The sequence below is a fragment of the Aquarana catesbeiana genome, linkage group LG01 (assembly GCF_042186555.1).
Source record: "Aquarana catesbeiana isolate 2022-GZ linkage group LG01, ASM4218655v1, whole genome shotgun sequence".
NCBI lineage: Eukaryota > Metazoa > Chordata > Amphibia > Anura > Ranidae > Aquarana > Aquarana catesbeiana.
Genome location: NC_133324.1, coordinates 650,736,847 through 650,754,748, shown reverse-complemented (window position 1 = coordinate 650,754,748; position 17,902 = coordinate 650,736,847). Strand labels below are relative to the sequence as shown.

At 42.8% G+C, this 17,902-nt stretch overlaps 1 protein-coding gene across 1 annotated transcript in view; it reads right to left on the bottom strand.

Moving 5' to 3' along the window:
* LOC141110023 (complement C3-like) overlaps positions 1-17,902 on the bottom strand; it is a gene marked incomplete in the record, with an annotated part of 333,270 nt that overhangs the window by 109,801 nt on the left and 205,567 nt on the right. Inside the window, 3 exon segments of the mRNA XM_073601271.1 lie at positions 13,380-13,437; positions 16,499-16,702; positions 17,745-17,831. Of these exon segments, the coding sequence (XP_073457372.1) occupies positions 13,380-13,437; positions 16,499-16,702; positions 17,745-17,831 (349 nt within the window).

The window sequence follows — 17,902 nt, the reverse complement described above, 5'->3', positions numbered from 1 at the left end:
TGGAGATGGAGGGGAATTTGATGGGGCGACTGACTGCTGCGTTGGTGCACCAGGTGGTGGTGTGGGTGGAGGACTGGCAGATAGCGCATAGTGGTGAGCGCAGGCCGGTAAAGTGACGGCAGAACAATTTGGTCTCCATGAGGCTCCAATCTGTGCCTGTCTGGAATTGTGAAAGCCTGGCTGCTGCCTTGGCGGAGAAGGAACAATGGTAATCGTAAAACGAAAAGCCTCCGTACTTATAGCCCAGGTCCACCATGGTGTGAAGGTACAAATCCAGCTCTTCCCTCCTGCTGGGAGAGGCTGAGCATAGGACATCCCTCAGCATCCCGAAGGCCAACGCAAATTCTGGAATGGACAACTTGTGGTTGAGCCTGGGAACTTTGGCCTCGAGGACCACTGACACGTCTCCCCAGGTGTAAGATTTGTTCTCTGCCAGGTCGTGGACTGAAATGAGGAGGGAGGCAAGGTTGATGTCCTTGCCGTCCAGAATGTCCTTCCTAATGCTGGCTGGGACCAAGTGTGCTGGGAAGACAGTGGGACTCTTCCCTGTGGTACCTGCAGGAAGGGGTGTCAGAACCTGAACTGTTCCACCGTCAACTTGAGGATGGTCCATCCCCTGAGGGACTGCACACTGCCGCTCTCTGAAACCAGAGAAGGTGACAGAGGGGCCGTGAGGTCTTCACTGCCGGCCTGAGACATCGCTATGGGTGACTTGTGCCCTAGATGCGATGTCCTGTCTTTAAGGTCAAAAGTTGGTCGACCGGAATCTATATTGGGGGTGACACAAAAGTCAAGGTTGTTTCTCTTTGCTATATAGGCATACATACACGGCTCCTGCCCCTTCGTTTTTTTTTTTTACCTGGGGGAATAACGTCCAACTTGGTGCAGGATGGACCTACTGAACTTGACTGACCTAGAGGAGAAATGACAGATGACAACTGGTGAGGGGTTTGACTACCTAACTTGGAAAGTCACTAATTGGCCGATTTATGTAACTTTAGAGTGCGTCTGCGCGACTGTAAGGGGAAGTAGCGGTGAGGTGGAGGTTTTAACGAATGAATCGAGACCAGTAGGAAGGACTCGATGTGAAGTGACTGCCGGACCTGAAGAGAAATGACAGGCAATTTGCAAACAACACCTGTAAGGCTGAAGTAATGGGTGCGAATCGGTGCTTTGTTGGTTCGAGTGGATTCGACTCGAATCGACAGGTGCGTGAAATGAAATGAGTGAAATGTTTATGCCATGATAGAGGCACGAATCGGTGTGCCGTGACGGCGACAACCAAAGAGTCGGACTGTGGAGCACAGAATGAAATGAGGCCAAGCCAACTGGGGCACACCGGGACAAAACGATGCATCGCAGATGCCACTGGATTTGAATCCGAAGCGCAGTACGTGACAGTGAGATGAGTGAAATGATTTGTCATGAAAGAGGCACGAGTCGGTCGTGCCGCGGCTGCGACTGACAACGAACTGGACTCTGGAGCATGTACTGAAATGAGGCCAAAAAACAACTGGGGCACGCCAAGACGAATCGGTGCATGAGGATGCGATTGGACTCGAATCGGAGCGTGATTGGTGACAGTGAAATGAGTGAAATGATTTGCCATGACAGAGTTACAAATCGGTGTGTCGCGACTGCGACTGACAACGAACCGGACTCTGGAGCATGTACTGAAATGAGGCCGAAAAAACAACTGGGGCACACCGGGAAGAATCGCTGCATTACGGATGCGACTAGATTTGAATCGGAGCGCTCTACGTGACAGTGAAATGAGTGAAATGATTGAAATGATTTAGCTATGACAGAGGTACGAATCGGTGTGCCGCGATTGCGACTGACAACGAACCTGATTGTGGAGCTTGGTATAGAGATGAAAAAACAAGTGAGACATGCCTGAACAAACCAGTGCAATTCTGACGCGACTGGATTCGAATTGGAGTGAGGTATGTAAAATAAAAGAAATGTTTTGGTATAATAGAGGCACGATTCAGTGGCTAATACTACGGCTACGTGTAGGGTTTCTTTAACAAATGACTCGTAAGTTCCATATCGAGGTTTGGTGAGAAGATATCTAACAAATGGTAATGCATGAAGTGAAAAGGTCAAACGAAACCCTACCTGCGACAGCCGAGCCAGACACGTTGTATGAAAACTGCGAACGGGAACGAAAGCCTCGGAAAATTTTGAACACGCAAATCACGGACGCTAATGAGTTGAATAGTCGGCCTAGTGACGTGGTATAGCGGACAGGAAACCAACAAAGACCACAGGCGAGCGGGCTGGTTAAATACCCCCCTCCTCCCATAAATTCAGGCCACCATACTGGCCTTCTTACATATATACAGTGGGGACGGAAAGTATTCAGACCCCCTTAAATTTTTCACTCTTTGTTATATTGCAGCCATTTGCTAAAATCATTTAAGTTCATTTTTCTTCCTCATTAATGTACCTCAATATGCATCCCATATTGACAGAAAAACACAGACGGGTTGACTCTGAAGTTATTCAGTAGTTCCAGTTCCCCAATGCCGGTATCCACACAGTACCCCAAATAAATTTTCCCAAACAGAGCATTACTCACCCAGCCAACCTCTGCCGTTCTCTGAGAACATACCCGCCGCTGGGGAGAGGCGTGGACTGGCCCTTCTCCCTGGAGTCCTTTCAGCCATTGGAGAGAAGACTGGGCTCACTCCATCATGCTGTTGGGGATCTGGGCTGACTACCTAGCATCTCTGGGGTATACAACTGGAGACTGAAGTCGCATCCACTTTTGGTAAGTGAAAATCCCCCCAGTGCTTGCAAAGCATGGCTGATATCCTCCTGTCTCAGTGCTGCACCATTTTCTGGGGTTGTGTCAGTGACCGAAGTGCCATCCACTGCCACAGGAACTGCCTCTTCTGTTAGTTGAGGGCAGAGGCCAGCAGCACTCTTCTCTGTTGTCAGCTCTTCTGCTGGGTTGGTGTGAGTGGAGACCACAGTACCATCCACTGATATCAGCTCAAGCTGCAGTTGTGCGCAGAGGACAGTAGCATTATTCCCTGTTAGCACTTCACCTGAGGACCCCACATCATCCACTCTGGCTAACTGTTGGGGGGTGACCGTCACCTTCTCACCCGTGCCCCTGGAACTGCTACAGGTGTGGGGCAGAGGTCTTGGACCCTCTGTCTGGTGGCCAGCACTTCAGCTGGAGGAGTGTCTTGTAAGTCCACAGATGCTGCTGTTGGTACTGGGCAGAGCTTAGTGAAGTTTGGCCCTGATACCAGCTCTTTTGCTGGAGGCTCACCAGGTTGTTCTTCCTCAACAGAAAAGTCTATCAAATCCCCTGTCTCTGAAACTGGTGTCTGGGAATAGAGGTTCACCATCTCCTGTCCGTGGAACCCAGAAGATGCTATCAGTGCTGGGCAGAGGTTAGCAGAGCTCTGCCCTGTTGTCAGCACTTCAGCTTTGAGGATGGCAGTCTCCAGACTTTCCACTGCCGAATTCTCTAGCATGCTGCTGGACAGGCGCATTTCTCCATCCAACCTCGTCTTGTGTAGAAACAGGTTTATCAAGGTCAGTCAACACTTGCTGCATCCGCCATAAGACCTCCGCGTCCATAGCTGCAGGGGCAGGTGGGCAAAGCACACTGTTACATTGCCGACTCTTCAGCCAGGATTTCAGAGCTGTCTGGTGATACTTCCTGATAGTCCCAGGCAACGGGAGCCCAGCCCTGGCACTAAGCAGAGTCTATCAGCCATCTGTAGACGATCTCCAGCTCCCATTCTTGAATGTCCAGAAACTCTATATCTTCCAGTGCCCAGTGCACTTCTGAGACGTTCAGTATCTCTTCTCCAAGATTTTGTCCAAGTGCTACTCCAAATCACTCCCAAAGTTAGGGTCCCCTGTCAGCTTCACATACAACAGTCGCAGGCTGCCGTAGCCAAAGCCTTCCGTTGGGCTGTCATTTACTATCCAAGGGCATGCTTGGGATACATGCATCCGGAGGGCTCTGTAGCTCTCATCCAGCCGCATCTCTGCCCAGACCAGCCTGCTTAACTCAGCTGTCTGCTCCTTGTGTGGGTTTTCTCCCAAAAACAGCAACCACAATCCATACTGCGACCAGTACCTTTACTGTATGGAGGGGAGAACTTTTCCCTGGTGCTGCTGCTCACGGGCTAGCGTTTCCTTCCAGAGTTCAAAGCGGGTAGAATCATACCATCCCAGCAGGACCTGCTCTGATACTGGTCCTCTGTGCTGTATCTGCATCTCTCGCAACCTCCTCCCGACTTCCTCTTTCATGGCGGCTGGTATCTGTACCTCTCCTCTCCTGCTATCCGGACCTTGGATCCAGGTGGAGGTTTGGATGTCCCGGACTGCAGAAAGCATGCCACTGCTTGCCACCAATGTAATGAAACGTTCCACACCCCGCTTGAATGCTTTCGCCATATACCGCTTCCTCCAGTCTGAATATAGATATTAGATATTAACTGCATATTACAACCAGTAACAAGGCAGAACTCATTTGGCTGCAAGCTGGAACATGAACTGTTTTACCGAAAACACAGGTACATAGGTAATACTTGGGACAGTCCCCCCCCTTTGCATTCCGGGCGGGGTAGACTGTCCAATCAGCAGGGAGAGCTGTTGGAGGAATCCCCCTCCCTCCCTCGTCACAGCAAACACACTTACACATCACATAATATCCAAGGCAGACAGACAATAGAACGGAATACAGCCACACCCCAAATGTCCCAGCAAAGAGTACACAACAAAATGAGACAACATTCAATAATATATATATATATATATATATATATATATATATATATATATATATATATATATATATATATATATATACAAACAACATTCCAGTGAGTCCGTACAGTGAGTTGTACAGTGAGTCCAATTAGTACAGCTCAGACTGGATTTCTCGGTCACCCTGTGCCCCTTTTAGAGACACAGGGTGACTTAGACATAGGAGGTGCATGGGGAGCTGAAACAAGGACTTCCCAACTTCTCCAAGGGATTCTGGGTTCCACGGGGCCCCCACCCAAAGTGACTCCCGTCACAGTTAGTGTTTGGCTGAACTAATATGTGTGTGTCACCGGCGCAAAACCAATATTTCAATCAATTTAATAGTGATTTTTTGGCTGCTGCATTCAAAAAACCTTTCATAGGAAAGGACTAAAAGTGTTGTTTTTTATGTGTGAATGTGCTGCTCCCATCTATGCACCCTTTTTTATATTCACATACCCTACCTATTAATTATAGAACTAACCTATATAAAAAACATATACATGTGACAATACACCACATTAGACCAAAACCATATAACAAAAATCCGATGACATATATCACATATGTAACAGAGTCCCCAAATATATGCTTTCAAATCTTCTATCAATTGCCGTGATTGGCGTGCTCCTGTGTTCCTTCAATATTCATAAAGTGACTGTGTGATCCACCACCACCTGTAAGATTGGCCACTCACCAGATACTTCTTTAATAATACACCTTTGGTTCATTCATGGGATAACCACTCCACTTAAGAAAAACCTCTTCAGCGGCTATAATTGGACTTTAGTGTTCCTCATATAAAATATGGATAAAACGATCATCGCGCAATACGTTTTAAAACTGTTTATTATGTAAAAACAAAAAAGAAGTGTACACTCACATTTAAAAGTGCCCTTGAGCCAGCACAGAGCTTATCCAGCAGTTAGGGACGGGTGTGGGAACTGTAGCCTGGTTCGCCTATATGCAATATGCGACCTCCGTGTTCCGCTTGCGTTCCACCCCTCGTATCCGTTCGCGTCCTCACCAGCCACTATCGTTTCCGATCACGTGGGCAAAAAAACTCCCAGCAGCCTCTACGCGTTTCGCATCATAGTATGCGTCATCAGGATGCTCCAGATGGGAGCAGCGCATTCACACATAAAAAACAACAGTGTTTGGCTGAAGCCATTTATTATCAATCAACTGTGTTTACTCTTTTTAAATCATAATGACAACAGAAAAAACCCAAATGACCCCGATCAAAAAAGTTTACCCCAGTTCTGAATACCGTGTATTGCCTCCTTTAACATCAATGACAGCTTGAAGTATTTTGTGGTATTTGTGGATGAGGCTCCTTATCTTCTCAGATGGTAAAGCTGCCCATTCCTCTTGACAAAAAGCCTACAGTTCCTGTAACTTCTTGGGCTGTCTTGCATGAACTGCATGTTTAAGATCTCCCCAGAGGGCAGGACATGATAGATAACATGCACAAATGTACACGCTCTGTATCCATTAAGGAAACGGTACTCAAACTTCACACTAGATGGTACTACACTCCGGACCGTCTCCATAGAATATATCCCCTGGTTTCTGGCACATGTTTTAGAGGATGCCAGGACAGGGGTACGTTGTTGCACACGTTCTGGAGTTGTAAAGCCTTAGACGCCATTTGGCATAAGATTACATCTCTTATAATGCTTCTCTCTGGAGTATCGCTTATTTTGACTTGTCAAATGTGTCTGCTGTTTGCAGAGCTCCCAGCTGTTCCCCTCCCCATACAGAAATTAATCCACACACTTTTTAGTGTGATCCATTGGGCGATAGCATTGAACTGGAAACGTCCCCATGTATCTTGGTCGCAGGTGATTTCACGTATGGAGTCCATCAGGACTATGGAAAGAATACACCATACTCTCCTGGACTCCATGCACATATTTGACCAAAAGTGGAATATTTGGACAGCCCACCTGCTTAGTACCAGACTAGAGGATCCCTCGGTCCCAGCGGCTGAAACACAATAGGCCTGATTATAGTCCTACTTGATAGAATCTATTTGAAGAGTGCCTCAAACGTTCCATAGCCTCTATGCTCCATGTATTACTGAATATAGCATCCTTGTTGAATGATGACATTTTCAATGTACTAGGGGTGCACATTTGTCACAATTGTGAGTTTCTTTTTCTTTTCTTTTGGTTTCTTTTTACTTCCTGTATTCCTTTTTTCTTTTGATTTCATGGGTTCATTATGTACTGTTATGAGAAATATTATTTGCATCGTGTGAGATATATTATTCAGCTGTCATGGGCTTTTTGGCCACTATACTTTTTGTCACCACTATGCTTGTACACCTAGATGTTATATCACCCTGCAATAAAACGTTGGTAAACAAAAAAACAAAAAACAAAAATGATCTCCCCAGAGTGGCTCAATGATATTGAGGTCAGGAGACTGAGATGGCCACTCCAGAACCTTCACTTTATTCTGCTGTACCCAATGACAGGTCGACTTGGCCTTGTGTTTTGGATCATTGTCATGTTGGAATGTCCAAGTACGTCCCATGCGCAGCTTCCTGGCTGATGAATGCAAATGTTCCTCCAGTACTTTTTGATAACATACTGCATTCGACTTGCCAACAATTTTGACCAAATTTCCTATGCCTTTGTAGCTCGCACATCCCCAAAACATCAGTGATCCACCTCCGTACCTTTCATCAAATGCCTTGTTGACTCCTTTCCAAATGTAGCATTTATTGTTGTGACCAAAAAGCTCAATTTTAATTTTGGTCTCATCACTCCAAATTACTTTGTGCCAGAAGGTTAGAGGCTTGTCTCTGTGCTGTTTGGCGTATTGTAAGTGGGATACTTTGTGGCATTTGCATAGTAATGGCTTTTTTTTGGTGACTCGACCATGCAGCCCATCTTTCTTCAAGTGCCTCCTTATTGTGCATCTTGAAACAGCCACACCACATGTTTTCAGAGAGTCCTGTATTTCACCTGAAGTTATTTGTGGGTTTTTCTTTGCATCCCAAACAATTTTCCTGGCAGTTGTGGCTGAAATTTTAGTTGGTCTACCTGACCATGGTTTGGTTTCAACAGAACCCCTCATTTTTCACTTCTTGATTAGAGTTTGAACACTGCTGATTGGCATTCTCAATTCTTTGGCTATCTTTTTATATCCCTTTCCTGTTTTATACAGTTCAAATACCTTTTCCCACAAATCCTTTGACAATTCTTTTGCTTTCCCCATGATTCAGAATCCAGAAATGTCAGTGCAGCACTGGATGAAAGATGCAAGGGTCTGTCAGGAATCCAGAAACTCATTGACCTTTTATACACACACACACTAATTACAAGCAAACAGATCACAGGTGAGGATGGTTACCTTTAATAGCCATTCAAACCCCTTTGTGTCAACTTGTGTGCATGTAATCAGACCAAAATCACCATGGTATGTAAACTTTTGATCAGGGTCATTTGGGTAGTTTCTGTTGTCATGATTTAAAAAGAGTAAACACAGTTGATTGATAATAAATGGCTTCAGCCAAACACTAACCATGAGTGAAAGAAATGTTTTTGTGTTAACGTTCATATACTCTTAAAAATGGCCAAGAAATCATAAATTCTGCCAGGGTATGTAAACTTATGAGCACAACTGTATGTAACTTTTAGTACCCAATACCTGTATGCACCAAGGACCAATAAGTATACGGTGCATGCATGAATTTATCTTTTCCTCATATCATGAGCTAGGAGTTTATCCATGGAATATACTATTATTATTATTATATTATTATACAGGAATTATAAAGCACCAACAGTTTGCGCAGCGCTTTACAACATGAGGGCAGACAGTACAGTTACAATACAATTCAACACAGGAGGAATCAGAGGGCCCTGCTTGTTAGAGCTTACAATCTAGGAGGGAGGGTCAAGTGATACAAAAAGTAATAGCTGTCGGGGATGATCTGATGGAGTAGTAAGTGTACAGTTGTTAGGTGGGGGCCAGATAGGCTTCTCTGAAGAGAAGTGCTTTCAGGGATTGTCTAAAAGCGAGCAGAGTAGCAGATAGTCGGACAGATTGGGGTAGAGAGGTCCATAGGATAGGAGAGGCTCTGGAAAAGTCCTGGAGGCAAGCATGGGAGGAGGTGACAAGGGAACTAGAGAGCAGGAGGTCTTGGAAGAAACGAAGGGAACGAGTATGTTGGTATTTTGAGACAAGGTTAGTGATGTAGCTGGGGGACAGGTTTCGGATGGCTTTGTAAGTTGTTGTTAGAATTTTGAGGGATTGACAGAGAGGGGTAGCAGACACTGAGAGGTTGGTAAGGTGGATGAGCCTGGCAGCATCATACATAATGGACTGAAAGGGGGATAGCCTATGTAGAGATAATCCCGTGTGGAGGGTGTTGCAGTAGTGGAGGTAGGAGATGACCATGGAGTGAACTAGGAGCTTTGTGGTGTCATTGGTTAGGAAGGGGCATATTTTGGAGATGTTGCGGAGGTTGAGATGGCAAGATTTAAGAAGCGCTTGGACGTGGGGCCGAAAGGATAGTTCAGAATCCAGGACTACACCTAGAACCTTGGCATGCGGCGAGGGGCTGATAGTAGTGCTAATGATCTTGACAGAGAAATCAGGTGAAGAGGCACGTGGGGTGGAAAAATTATGAGCTCAGTTTTGGATAGATTGAGTTTGAGGAAATGGTGTGACATCCAGGCTGATATGTCTGTTAGTAAATGAGTGATACAGGAGGAGACTGAAGGAGTGAGCTGAGGGGTAGAGAGATAGATTTGGGTGTCGCCAGCATAGAGATAGTATTGGAAGCCATGGGAGGCTATTACCTGACTCAGGCAGGAGGTGTAGATGGAGAATAAGAGAGGTCCAAGAACAGAACCTTGGGGGACCCTGACAGAGAAAGGTAAAGGAGAGGAGGAAGTTGTAAGTGACACCGAAGGTGTGGTTGGATAAATAAAATGAGTACCAGCGAGGAGTACAGTCACGGAGACCAAAGGCATGGAGTTTTTTTGAGGAATAGGGCGTGATCCATTGTGTCAAAGGCAGCAGAGAGGTCTAAGAGTAGGAGTACCGAATAGTGTCCATCGGATTTAGCTGTCAGCAGATTGTTTGTGAGTTTTAGGAGAGCCATTTCCCTGGAGTGTTGAAGGTGGAAACCAGACTGAAGGGGATCAAGAAGGTTATTCTTGGCGAGGTGGTCGCTCAGTTGGTTGTAGACCAGACGTTTAATGAGTTTGGATAAAAAGGGGAGCAAGGAGATAGGACATAGGTTGTTAAGATTAGTGGGGTCCAGTGAGGGCTTTTTAAGAATGGAAGTGACTAATGTATGTTTTAGAGAGTTTGGAAAGAGGCCTGAAGAGAGGGAGAGATTGAAGATGTGAGTGATATACTAACAACAATTTGGTTATATGAACTACAGTGCTCCCCATAAATGAGTAAACCCCTTTTGAAACGTAAGATTTTAATCAATATCTCAATGAACACAAGAACAATTTAAAAAATTTTGACAAAGCTGAGTTTCTTTAGAACATATGTTTAGCTTATTACATGAAATCAAGGTTAATAATATAACTTAGATTACAAAATCTTCAGTTTTACTCAAATTAGTTGATGCAAAAATGAATACACCCCACATCAAAAACTACTACATCTAGTATTTTGTATGACCTCCATGATTTGTAAGTACAGCACCAAGTCTTCTAGGCATGGAGTGAACAAGTTGGCAACATATTGCAACAGCTATCTTTTTCCATTCTCGAAGAGCTTGGATGTTGGATGGAGAGCAATGCTCAACTTGTCTCTTCAGAATTCCCCATAGGTGTTCGATTAGGTCCAGATCAGGAGATATACCATACTTGGTTACTGAATCACTTTCACCCTGTTCTTCAGAAATGCAACAGTGGCCTTAGATGTGTGTTTTGGATCATTGTCATGTTGGAAAAGTGTACGACGACCAAGGGCATCTTCTCTTTCAATATAGAGCAGTACATCTGTGAATTCATGATACCATCAATGAAATGCAGCTCCCGACACCAGCAGCACTCATGCAGCCCCGCAGAGGACACTGCCACCACCATGTTTCACTGTAGGCACCATGCTTTTTTTTTTGTACGCCTCACTTTTGCGACACCATACAGTTTTGAAGCCACCAGTTCCAAAAATATTTATCTTGATCTCATTGCTCCAGAGTACAGAGTTTTAGTAGTCTTCTTTTTTCAGCATGGGCCCTGGCAAATTCTAGGTGGGCTTTTGTGCACATTTGCTTTAAGAGTGGCTTCGCGTGTGGGCGACACCCATGCAAGCCATTCCTTTGCAGTGTACGCCATACCATCTGCCTGGAGTTTGCATGTTCTCTCTGTGCCTGCGTGGGTTTCCTCTGGGTACTCCGGTTTCCTCCCACAATCTAAAGACATGCTGGTAGGTTAATCGGATCCTGTCTAAATTGGCCCTAGTATGTATGAATGTGTTAGGGACCTTAGGTTGTAAGCTCCTTCAGGGCAGGGACTGATGTGAATGTTCAATGTATATGTAAAGCGCTGCGTTAATTGACGGCGCTATATAAGTATCTGAAATAAAAAAAAATAAAAAATATTGTGTCATGGGACACAATAACCTCAGTTTGGCTTTCTATTTTTTTTAGCTAACTGCAGTGAACATGCATGGCAATTTTCTTCAACCCTTTTCATCAGAAGATGCTCCTGTCGAGGTGTTAACTTCCGTGGACAGCCTGGATGTCTCTGTGGGATGGTTGCAGTTCCATCTTTGTTAAATTTTTGTATCACTTTTGCTACAGTATTCTGACTGATAAGTAAAGCTTTGCTGATCCTCTTGTAGCCTTCACCTTTCTTGTATAAAGAAATTATTTATTTCTCAGGCCTTGTGACATTTCTCTTCCATGTGGTGCCATTGCTGAAAGCATGAAATGGGAAGGGGTTTTCTTTTTTAAGTAACACCCTTTTATGATCAACTGTCTGCTGGACACCTGTTTAATAAATAATTGGACTCACCTGTAGTTGAATGCTTGTTAATTAGGATTTTGTTGTCTAAAATTTAGCTTTCCTAATAAGACTTTCTTTGGGGTGTATTCATTTTGGTCTTGAATGAATTTGTTTGGAAAAATACTTTTTTTGTGTGTACAAATTCATAAATCTTGGTTGCAATCAATGCCCCGCATTTGTGGCAGTATTTTGTAGTGTACTGTCCCATAGAAAATGTTAATTCTGAAAGGAAAGCAAAGGTTTTCTGACAAATCTTTTAGGGTGTACTCATTTATGCTGAGCACTGCATATGGACTCTGTACTTCATGTAACCAAAGGCATTGAGCAGAAGTTCTTAAGGTGGTAGGCTGAATGTGTTCACTATACATGGATTGGAATTCACTGGTGTGCGAGGGGGCATGGCCTGGTCAGAGTCCAGGCTGAGGTTGCCATTCATACACCCAGTTTAGAAACAGGACAGATGTATGGCTTCAGGGAGTCCTTTCTTTACTGCCAGTGTGAGGGAGGTCCCTACACTGTTCATTATTATACTCTTTGGCCACTCAACATGCGTATGGATCCTTGCCTATGAAGCCAGTAGACAGATATATAGGCCTTGAACAAATACCCTCCACTGGACCACAGTACCTGTTGAGCGTTCTCTTGGGGGCACAGTTAAAGACTCATATCCACCACGACAATTCTTGGACTCTTCATCTACCCTCATCTGAGGGACATACGATCATGCATGGTGCCATCTTCTATGTCTATACAGACTATATCCCTGGGAAGCCTAGGTCCATTTTCTGACCACTTATAGCATCACCAGTCCTTGTGCCCCCTTTCATTTGTTATATAAATGTTGTCATGTGGATACATGTAATTATTATGTAAATATGTATGTACATTACAGTAACATTTATGTGTGGTGTGGTATGGGTGGAGCGAGGTGGATGTATGCTTTTAAGTGGGTGTCTAGAAGTGTGTTATGATGCCATTTTAAAGTTCATATATTCACATGTTTGATACAAGTAATAAAATGATAATTCTATTTAGCCCAGTGAGTTGACGCATACATTGATGTATCCCTTCAGAGGTGGTTGAGCTAAATCAGGTTTTTATTTAACTCAGTTTTTTATACCTGTCCCTACCGATGACTCTCACCTCTCTGAATAATTATCATTACTGTTTTGGTTTTTGCTATGAATGTATATGATGCTGTAAATTAGGGGGATGATCTGTAGGATCTACATTTAATGTTTTTGTTTAGTACTCACTGCCATATAAAATAATTTGCGCTCTTGAATATCCACTTAATATGCTCCAGTAGGAGTCTATTAGGATGCAATGCAAAATAATGTAAATTGTTCTCCATTCATTTATCCCAACATGATGCATCCTATTCAGGCCAATCAAATTGTTTTACTGTCCCCACTTTCCAGTAAAGCATACTGTAGAACAAAGAGGAGCAGAACTAACATAGGGTAGAACTAGAAATGTCAAACAAACTTTCCAAATCACCTAGCTTTTATTCAGTTACATTGGCTAAAATCATATGGCAAGGCAGGCTAGAAGGCCAGGATAGAATGCAACAAAGTGATACAGGCAGAAAAATGGAAAAATGGATCTTACCAAGTGCTTTTTTGAAAAGAATGATCGGGCAAATGATGAGCCAGCTGTTGTATATAACCTGTTCCAGGATTTAACAAAAAAAAAGTATAAAAGATTTACTATTTGTTTGATCTACCTGTTTTATATTTGTTAAGTTAAGGAGGTATAAATGCATAAGTTAAAATGCTGATTTATACTATTATGATGTTTACCAAGAAAACTTTTGCATTAGGAGACTACAGCAGGCCTTTGAAAATGGATGATGGAGTGATGTGTAATAGAATGTAGATTTCTACAACAGTGATTGTTATAAACAACACATATACTTTATCATTTACTTAACCCCCAGTCCATGTAAATATGGGACATCATGTAGTACTAGACAGAGAACATAACACAATTTTTTACAGAAAATAATAACCGTTAACCAGAAATTTGATTTATAAAGATTAGTGATAAAAGTTTCCATGGTTGCTGTGAGCAACATAAACAGTTTTCTTTATGGGAAATCAACAGAATCTGCCAATAGCGTTTAGTTCGATTTTAGGGTGGTAATGTACCTGGTGGGACCAAACCTTGCTATCAACTCATCCAACCGGAGTTTAGGTGTAAGAGTAGAATTAGGGTATTTTATTTTGTTTCCGGAAGTCATTGCAGAACCTCAGATTACCATCTGGCTTAGGAATAAGCCCTATGGGGCATAACATCTCACTATTGGATTCATAGAAGGGGTGAAGACAGCTGGTGAGTGTTTGCACATTAAGAGCACAAGATCCAAATAGCACTGGCACTAATGAAATTAAGAACATCACTATCAAGAAAACAAGAATAAAGTCTATTGCACTGAATTTAATTGTGGGACAATAAGGACTTTTCACGTCGATTGAATTTTTATTTTTTATTTATTTATATATATATTTTTTTTTTTCAGCAGATGCACATGTGCACTTTTTATGTAAGGTTTCCAATTTTTGGTTTATCGCTCAAATATTTTAAAAGTGTATCACATAAGCACATAAGCACCTTCAACATTTATATAGGGTCGCAATAACCACAAGCAGATGCGATTTTGTTTGACCCCCTCCTACATTTCAGGGTTTATTTTATTAATTTTATATTTTTTTTGGTTTATTTTACACTACGATAGATCTGGGTAACACTACCACTACCCACTCAAATAATAAGACACTATAGATCACTAAAAAGGAACAGCGCCACACCCACACTCCACTTTCCAATTTAGCTCTTCCCACTCCATGTGGTGAGTGCATTCTGGGGGGCAGCAGTTCCAGTTCACCTGAAATTTATTGTAGATCACCTTTCTTTATTTCCACTGCGCAGGTCATTATTATATATATTTTTGGATTCATATAAAACCTCAAGGGCTAACATTTACTGTGTCTTTCTCGAAAATGGCTTTTCTCTGACCTTCAGGTACTCGATAAGGTGAGGCTCAGTAACAATGTCATGGCAAATTATGTTCGTTTGGCCAGTTAATTCTGAGTACACCCCTCGATTTTTCTGAAAGGACTCTCTCGCTTCTTAAATCGGAGTAGCAGGCCGGGTTTCTGACATCCTTCCCTCTATTACACCTATGACTATAAGCACTGCATTAGGATTGTCAAGCTTAGCAGAGTCCCCCAGACTGGCCTGGACCAATGTGATAATGCTAATAATGCTTCCACTGGATGGCCTTCTATTTTAATAGGACATATTTGACTTCCAGTTTCAGTTCCTATAGTAACATACACATCCCCAGGTCACATTTCATAGACGCATTGAATATAGCCACATGTCACAAACCTTAGCATCACCAGCATCTAATGTGCTGTGTGTCTCTCTCAAGGAAAATACTCAATTTGGGCTAGGTGGCCATAATATCTGGCACCCATGGCCCATTAAAGTGATTGTAAAGGCTTGTTTTTTTTTGTTTTTGTTTTTTAAAAACAAACGTGTTATACTTACCTCCTCTGTGCATTGGTTTTGCACAGAGCAGCCCGGATCCTCTTCTTCTCGGGTCCCTCTTTGCTGCTCCTGGCCCCTTCCTTCTATCGAGTGCCCCCATAGCCAGCAGCTTCCTATGGGGGCACTGGAGCCAAGACAAAGCCTTGTGTAGCCATTCAGACATGGAGCCTGACCTGGCCCAGCCCCCTCTCTCCTGATTGACTGGCTGACTTTGATTAAGAGCCGTGGGAGCCAATCAGGAGGAGTGTCCTGGACAGTGTCCTGGACAGCTAAGACATTGTGGACATAGCTGGAGAGAGATGGGGCTCAGGTAAGTAATTGGGGGAGTTCTGGGATGGCTGCTACACACAGGTGTTTTTTTATCATAATGCATAGAATGAATTAAGATAAAAAACCTTCTGCCTTTACAACTCCTTTAAGATTCCCAAGATAGTTCTTGGTAGAAGTATGTTGCTTTACTAGGTAAACCAGCTCAACCACACGCTTGGAGTCTGTATGCCTAATGCACTGCTGTATCTTAACAGGCAAGGCCATGATGTAACAGTTGCAGACCACTCACTCCACAAACTGAGCTCTTCTGGTTGCAATCAATACTTTGTAAGATGGAACAAATCATACATCTGGGACCTCTTGGGCCTCCCCAGACCTTATTCCCATTTGCATACAAGCTGTGCTTGCACAGCCATGATAACCCTGAGCCTGGCTAGGATTTCTCCTTTAAGTTTACTATACTCCTTGGCATCCTGAGCTTGTAAATAAAAGTAGGCCTTTTAAGGCTCCCCCATTAAAACAAATGAAAGCACCTCAGCCCACTGCTCCTCAAGTACATTCTTACTCTCAGTGACTCTATTTAAGATGCTAAGGTAGACTTTTAACATCATTCTCTAGGGTTGTGACTTGCATAGTGACCATAATATCACCCTTGTATCATGTAATATTTTTTGCCAATATAGCCTTCATTTCCATGATCTTTGTGTTCAGGCAACACACAAAATTAGGTCACAATCTCTTGTGATCATATTTATATTGAGTGGAAGGTTATCATAAAGGATAAATGAGACAGCATGGAGACAAGCAAACACTGCCTAAATAATGGATTACATGTTAATGATGCAAGCAAAATAAATGGACTTGGTCAAACAGAAAAAAATAGCAATGTATTTGGATAACTGTACCTTGCTCAATATTGTCAATGGCTTTCAGCCTTTTTTCAGCTCCAACAATACCCCACTTCTTGTTGGCATCTAAATAGCGAGTCACAATTACATTTGTAGATGTTTTGAACATATTTTGTTCCGGGCAACCACTGGGGATATAGAGGAGGCGGCCAAGATAAGACTCATCTAAAATGCCCAGCAAACTTTCTCCCATTATATCACCTGAAAAAAAAAAGACAATTTATTCCAAAAAAGACTAACTTGCTATAGATAACAAAGCCATAAGGAAACTTAGAGAAGGAAATGAAATATAATGATAACATTTTCTCTAAATAACATTTTATTCTAGAAATATTACTTTCTAGAATTTGTTTTGAACTAACTGGAGGAAAGTTCAAAACTAATTCTAGAAATTATTATTTCACTGAATGGATAGTTGATGCTTGAAATAAACTCCCAGCAGAGGTAGTGAGACAGTCAACAGTAAATGGTTTCACACATACTTGGGACAAACATAGATCTATACTCAGACAAAAAAGTTAACGAAAAAGAAAAAAACAAAAAACGGGCAGACTCAGTCTTTTTTCTGCCGTCACTTTTCTATGTTTCTACACTAACAGACATGTTTATTAAAACCCAACCAAGACAGGCACATGAAGTACCAGCCCAGGTGATGACAGCACTAGACCACTGGGCTGGTGAGTACCTACAGTATTTCTAGCTGCTGACATTTAATTTTTCTACAGACGACTGGATATCCTCTTTAATGGGAACATGTCACAAATATAAAGTAGGTGTTATCCCACTTTGGCTGCAAAAGTGGAAAAACATTTTAAACTAGTTATGACATGTCATAATAGGGTTTTATAGGACCTGGATAAACAGGCTGTGGTGAGATGCAAGACAGACAACATTAGCAAATGCATGTCACTGCTTGCTTGCAAAAGTTTAAAACCACAATGCTGCCCTGTGTTTGCTCACAGTTTTGGGGTGAACAGATCTCATTATCATCATAGCATGGGTGCTGGGTGCTATAGTTTAGGTATCACTGGGGAGTAAGAAAAGTGTGCACTGAGAATCTTATTCTGGGAAAAGACCAATGTGTGTGGTATGTGATCCAAAAAAGAGTAGCAATATTTTAAAATGAGCAGTGGAAGTGATTACTGCAATTTTCAGATGCAGTTTCCACATTTTTATTAAGCATTTAGCTGGACTTTTATGTATTTGTGTGTAGCAAAGTGTGTTAATCAGGCAGTACTCATACCTTGTACGCTAATGAAGTAGTTTGCAGGGCTGTTTGGAACTATTCCATCTAATTCTTCTTTTCTTACACGAAGCAACTCAGATCTCCCTGAAAAAAACATTAAAGTATCTTATGAGCAAAACAGCGGTCTTCATGTAACATTTTGGTGTTAAAAATAA